Source organism: Penaeus monodon, chromosome 42 (genome assembly GCF_015228065.2).
Source record: "Penaeus monodon isolate SGIC_2016 chromosome 42, NSTDA_Pmon_1, whole genome shotgun sequence".
In the NCBI taxonomy this organism is placed as follows: Eukaryota; Metazoa; Arthropoda; class Malacostraca; order Decapoda; family Penaeidae; genus Penaeus; species Penaeus monodon.
The window spans coordinates 21,742,294-21,749,633 of NC_051427.1; the positions used below are offsets into that span (position 1 = coordinate 21,742,294).

The window sequence follows — 7,340 nt, forward strand, 5'->3', positions numbered from 1 at the left end:
TCATTATTATCCTGATTATCATCGTTATTATTAGGTTTACGATTATTATGTCATGATTGTATTTAACCTGACTGTTGTCATCATTCCAGCCATCAATACCTTTATCCTCTCAGCAAGTGTTTATAACAATCATGGATCTGCAGTTGCTGTTGCAGACGATTTTTTAATAATATCTAAATCAGATTCTTAAAAAAAAAAGGTGATATGTAAAAAAAAATCAGAAATCTACAGGAAGTGTAAACCAACGAAGCTCGTAAAGCTATTTAACGATTTGTCAATACCAGTTTATTTTCTTGATTTCTTGCCTGCAAAAGAATTCGAAAAAACGAGACATTATTTGCAAATCCTAAGCATTGTGAATATTTGAACTATTTCATCTTCTACGACTTCCGCAGCTAATACTACAACATCTGCTAATGTTGACTATGAAGATATTGATAATAATAATGATATCAACGATAATAGTAATAGTATTACTAGTAATAATAATGATAATAGGAGTAGTAACAATTATAACAAAAATAATGATAAGAATAAGAACATTAATAACAATATGAACAATGATAATAATCGTAATAATAAGAGTAGTAGTAATAAAAATAGTAATAATGATAATGATCATTATACTTATTATTGTAATGTTACTACAAATACCAATAATGGTAGCAATAATTACATCATCGTTTCATAATAATAATGATAATAATAATAATAATAATAATAATAATAATAATAATAATAATTATTATTATGATCATCATTGCCGTCATCATCATCATCGATAGCAAAAATATTATCAGTAACAAGGCAATGTTAACGAGAGTGTAAAAGTCATTAAAGAAAGAAAGAAAAAAAAAGAAAAAAAAGAAAGAATTGTTAGAAGTATACCATGATTACGAACATATGTTAACTCTGCACATACTGATGATGTTACATTGATAAACATATAAGTTTGGGAACCTTAAGAGCGTCATCAGGGGGGGGGGGTGCAAATTACACTCCATTTTTTCATTAATTTATTTATTTTAGTTCAATTTTTTTTTCTCTATATATTATTTTTATTTGTTTATTTACTTATTTATTTATTTATTATTATTATTATTTTTTTTCTTTTTCGTGCCATGTTAGATTTTTCTTTATTTATTCTATTTTATGTTTTCATTATTTATTTATTTTTTTTATATTCTTTCCTCTTTCTTTATATTACATTTATTAGTTGTTATTTTTTAAAATTCTTATCTCTTTATCTTATGCGTTTTATTTATTCATCTATTATTATTATTATTATTTATTATTGTTATTATTTAGACGATGAATTGCCTGATATTCAAGTGATGACTGATGACAAGTTGGTGATGACAGCCATATGATGACTTGCCGACGATTATTAACTGATGAGCAACAGCATCTTATTCGCACATTCAGCCAATTGTTCAAAAGCCTTATTCGCACATTCAGCCAATCGTCAAGCCTTATTCGCACATTCAGCCAATTGTCAAGTCTTATTCGCACATTCAGCCAATTGTCAAGCCTTATTCGCACATTCAGCCAATCGTCAAGCCTTATTCGCACATTCAGACAATCGTCAAGCCTTATTCGCACATTCAGCCAATAAATAAATAAATTAAATGGATTAAAAAAATGAATAATAATAATAAAAAAAAAAAATCTACGCATACTCATAGACGAAAATAATAATAAAAACAAAAATATATTTTCCCCCTACTATAGTAAAAAAAAAAAAAAAGAAAAGAAAAGAAAAAAAATCTGATCTATACACAAAGAAATTCACTCCAATATATCGACTCACAGACATTCAAGATTAAATATGGATTATCCACCTTTCATTACCTGCTTGTTTGTACTTCTGAATGTGAAAGAAAGTGGAAAAAATATCCTTATTGTCTTTCTCTTTAAATACTTTTGGCATTCTTGTTTCTACATTTTTTCGTTATTACTTTTCGTGTTGTTGTTAACATCATTATCATTACTAGTATCATTATCAGCGACTTATCAGTTACTTTCATTCTCATCATTATTATTTTTACATTATTATTATTATTATTAATATGATTAGTATCATTATCATCATCCTTACCATAACCATTATCATAACCATCATTGTCATTACACCATCATCATCAACATTATCATTATCATTATCATTATCATCATCATCATCATCATCATCATTAACATTAAAAATGTTTAGTTCTTTTTCTTTATATATTCTATTTTATGTTTTCATTATTTATTTAAAAGATAAAAAAAATGTTTTTTTTTTCATTCTTTACTTTATATTTATTAGTTGTTATTTTTTATTCTTTATCTTATGTGTTTTATTCATTCATCTGTTATTAACATCAACATCAACATTAACATCAACATCAACATCAACATTAATCAACATTAACATCAACATTAACATCAACATTAACATCAACATTAACATCAACATTAACATCAACATCAACATCAACATTAACATTAACATTAACATTAACATCAACATTAACATTAACATCAACATCAACATCAACATCAACATCAACATCAACATCAACATCAACATCAACATCAACATCAGCATCAACATCAACATCAACATCAACATCAACATCATCATCATCATCATCATTATTATCAACTTATCATTACGTAAACCTGCTTATTTGTCTCCTAAAGATCAGCAAACACGCGTTTCTTTTTTTCTGTCGCATCGCCCTGTAATGCGACCAAGCTTTGAACAAGGTTATAACTTTAATCACTGATGCTGTTATTACTGTTATTGGCACTCCTCTGTTATGCATATTTAATTAGAGGGCGAAAAGGGAATATTCCGAAAGCTGTTGTAATTATTAACGAATGTTACAGCTACATTATCATCGTTATGATTACTCATGTTAATGTTTGTTGTTGTTGTTGTTGATGTTTGTTTCCGCAAACACTGTTGGCGTTGTTGTTACTATTGCCATCACAATCATCAGTCTTATTATTCTTATCGTCATTCTCACCAGCGTTATCATCATTAGTATTATTTTGTTAATACGAATGTTAACGGTGCTAATAATCGTATTATTAATGATAATAATAACGATTACATTTGTTTGATTACTGTGTTTGTCTGAATCAAGTAAGGGTTGAATGCGCCGATTGAATGAGTGGGTGGGTTGAGAAAGGAATGGGTAGGTGGGTGGGTAGGTGGGTGGATGGATGGTGGGAGGGAGGGAGGAATAGATAGATAGATAGATGGAGGTATGGCTGCAAGGATAGATTACTGGGTATCCAGTGTTTTTCCTCTTGATTTTGATGAGTGTCGAACGATTTGTGACTCTCATATTCGTCGAAAATTACCAATTTTGCAGGAAGCCTTTGGTAGACCTGTCAACAAAACAAGCAATATCCAACATGAATGAAACTCAAATTCAATAAAATCACTAAAATCTATTACGAGAACTTACCAAAAACGGCCAGACCCTTTACTATCTCCGCGGGAGTGGGTGGTTCAGGCAAAAGATTTTTTTTTTTTTTAAATCTTACCAAGCCTTTTTTTTTTTTTTTTTAATTGCCGAGACATTTTCTTTTCGCCAGATTTTCGTGCGTTTCGAGCAATTCTGATTTGCCAAACGCACTTACCGAGATCGTACTAGATTTGTTTACATCGTAAGTCAAGTTACCTTCTCTTGTTTACTACAACGAGCGAATTTCCGAAGCGTTTACAAGGTCGTAACACGCCTCCGTACGAGAGACCAGCGAGTGCCACAAACAACTCGTAAACGGTTATCTAATTGACACAAATCACCTTCATCAGCTCATTTCAGCTTCATAAACACCTTCAAGACTATACGAATGTTTTTTTTTCTATAGGGATATTAATTATTGTGTAGGAGCAACATTTTTAAGTCAGCACAGTAATAGAAAAAAGTAAATAATATTGCTATAAAATTAAGATAGCTTTGCCCAAGCACGGAGGCCACGCTGCGGGCCTTATGTAAACCACTCTTAATAAGCCTTTAGCCATGAATCCGAATAATCCTGACACATCAAGTGTAATATTTGAATGAAAATAAATATCTGCCATCATTATGACTATTTTTCTCTCTAATGACAAAATATAGAAGAACCATCCTGAACATCCCTGTATGAGATTACGATAGACGCCTTGGATAATTATATTACCTTTGTTCACCTTCACTGCCCATCTCAAAAACGTAGAACCATATTTTTTGTGTTTTTGTGAGATGTAAAAAAAATAATTCTGAAAGTTAGTAAAGGTATTTAACGATTCGTCAATAACAGTTTATATTCTTCATTTCTTGATAAATTATTTGAAAATCCTAAGTATTGTGTATATTAGTACTAATTCAACTACTACTATTTTTACTACCAAGACTTCTGCTAATGATAACTATAACAGTAATGATGATAATAATGATGATAACCTATCCTAGCTTTACGGATATTGGCCAGCCAGGGGAACCGAAGGAGGAGCTTGTGAGGCGTCTGTCACTGTCGCGTATTTGCAGTTTTTTCTGGGTTTAATTCCACTGCTGAGGGAGGGGTCGATATGCTTGTAATTAAGCCGAGCTTTCTTCATTACCTGGTTGTAAGTTCTTTCTCGCTTGAATTGATGCATTTGCTGGTTTCATGTCATTCTTTTTTTTAATGATTTTTTCTTAATAAGCAATATCTAAGGTATGGAATAAACAAAACACTAACAGATTCAAAATAAATCTAAAAATATCACGTAGGAATTTATTTTCTGTTTAGTGGTTCTACGCCCTTTTTAAGTGATAATGTAGGGAGTACGAGTAGGCGACGGCTCGCCACCTCCTCGGTAGTCGTGTCGAAATGATTATTACAGTTTTTTCTCAGCCTCCAAGCGTTTAGTTCATTCAAATAAAAGACTGTAGAGAGATCGTACACGTGGGTATGCTAAACACCACTGGCCTATTAGCACCTCTACACGGCGAAGTAGCTTTTGGCTATGTTAACTCGAGTCGATGCCTTGCGTTCATTATTAGTCCAGCAGCTTGGCTTACGAGTCAAGATGCATGCGCTCGTTTTTCTTCACATTTAACATCATGTTCTTAGCTTACTAAGTTGTAAAATACAATCAGGACGTGCCCACTAGCATTCCGACGATCGCAACAATTCACTTGGCAGAATCCACATGGAAAGATATCCCCGTTTTTCATGTTCTGTTTGTGAACAATATTCGCGTCTTCTGCTCTTCGCACCATCTCCCGGGACCGTAGCGTTTGAGGGCCACACGAAGACAAGTCTCGCACTACGGGCCGTTCCGTTGAAATTGCAGGCTTCGTAACGCTTGCATTTGCTTTCAAACATATGCGTTTTAAGTGCGGGTTTATTCTGGTAATTTAACGTATTCTTGAAATTTATAAAACACCGAAACGGAATCAAAACACATCTAAGTACACATGTACTTGAAAAATAAGAAGGGTGTCCAAAATTAATAAATATAGATATTTTAAACTAGAAGATGATGAGTGTCAAGTCATGAAATACAGAATGGGAATGATCATAAGCTTTTGATAATATAGATGATGATGTGATGTGAATTTTAAAAAAGTGATAATGTTGCTAAAATAAAAATGATAGTGATAATAATATTAATGAAAATAATTGCAATGATAATAATGAAATTGCCAAGATATTTTTAACAGTGACATCATCTTGAACACCAATAATGATGACATTAGCCAAAATGAGTGATAATGATAATGCAAATCGTTATGATTATGATAATTAAAACAATAGCAATAATAGTAATGATAATAATAAAAAAAATGCAACAGTGATGATAATGATAATGATACATATTTAGGTACAGATAACAGTAATAATGAGGAATATACTGATTGATAGAGATCACGATATTGATAATATCAGTGGGTGTATTTCTTTTAATTCCTCCCTTTCAAACACAACCAGCATTTTTGTTTGTTTATTTGTTTTAATGCTTTCCTTTCACATTCTGTTTATTTATATATCTATTTGATTTTTATTTATTAATTCATTTTCATTTGCAACCTCGTCAACGGGTAGCCTGGATTCCCCTGCACGTCAGCCTGGCGTTGCGTTTTGAGAGGATCATGAATGTTCCGGGAGTTGACCATTTTTCTTTTCTTTTTCATTTTTCTATATAATTTGATATGTGTAGGCCTACGGTACCACAACAACTATCTTCTCTATTGCCCATTATTGTATCTTTTCGGTTGTATCGTACCCTCGTGGTCTCTGTCCCTGTCTCACGCCCACTCTCGCTCTCTCTCTCTCTCTCTCCCACGCCCATAGCCTCACGCCCACAGCTCTTTTTCTGTCTCTCTCACACCCATAATCACACCACAGTCTCACGCCCACTATTTCTCTCCCATGCCTATAATCACCCCAGAGTCTCGCCTCTCGCCCCTTATCTCACGCCCACTCTCTCCCGCAGGCCCTCCTCGCAGCACCAGCGCACCGCGACGCCCCCGCCCGTGCGTCCGGTCAGCTCGTCGACTTCGGACAAAAGTTACGACACGGAGAGCTGCGTGTCGGACAAGGCGGGCGGCGGAGGCAGTCGGCAGGCGCCGCGCCCCGCGCTCTCCACCAACGTGCTGGATAACGACGCCGCCCTTGCCTCGGGTGAGTCGTGGGTTGCGGCTGGGGTGACGGTGGGTTGAGGGTGGGTTGTCGGTGGGTTGTTGGTGGGTTGAAGGCGGGAAAAAGGTCTGTGTCTCTCCCCCATGACGCAGCCCTTGCCTCGGGTGAACCTTGGGCTGAGGGTGGGTTGATAGCGGGTTGTGGGTGGGTTAAAGGCGGGAAGTGGGTCTGTGTGTTTCCATCAGGTCATGACGCCGCCCTTGCCTCGCCTGAGTGGTGGGATGAGGAAGGGGCATGAGTGGGTCGCAGTGAGGAAAGAGGGAAGTGGGGGTTTTAAGGGCAGATGTAGGCCTAGCTTGTGAGAGGACTTTGGGTAGGACATAGTGGGTTGTGGGAGAGTTATGGGTAGGTTATAGGCGGGTCGTAGGCCTGTTGTGACTGTAGGTGGGTTGTAGGTTGTGGGCGGGCGGAGGAGGAGTTGCGTGTGTTGGTTTTAGTTAGGCTTGGCGTACTTTGATGTGGGCTGCTGTTACGTCGAGATTGGTTGGTTGTGAGTGATCTGTGAAAGAGTTGTGGGCAGGTCACAGCTAGGTCAATTCAAGGGTTGTGGGCGGGTCAGAGCTTAGTTAGTTCATGGGTTATGAATTGTAGTAGGTTGTGGGTGAGGTGTGGGCGGGTTGTGGAAAAGTTGTGAGAGGGTAATGAATTAGTATATTGTAAGCGCTTTTTTTAAG

The 7,340-nt window shown here is 35.5% G+C and overlaps 1 protein-coding gene across 1 annotated transcript in view; it reads left to right on the forward strand.

Moving 5' to 3' along the window:
• LOC119599201 overlaps nt 1–6,686 on the forward strand; it is a 31,271-nt gene extending 24,585 nt beyond the window's left edge. Inside the window, exon 3 of the mRNA XM_037948945.1 lies at nt 6,461–6,686. Within this exon, the coding sequence (XP_037804873.1) occupies nt 6,461–6,686 (226 nt within the window). The remainder of the gene's footprint in view (nt 1–6,460) is intronic.
• Nucleotides 6,687–7,340: the final 654 nt, after the last annotated feature.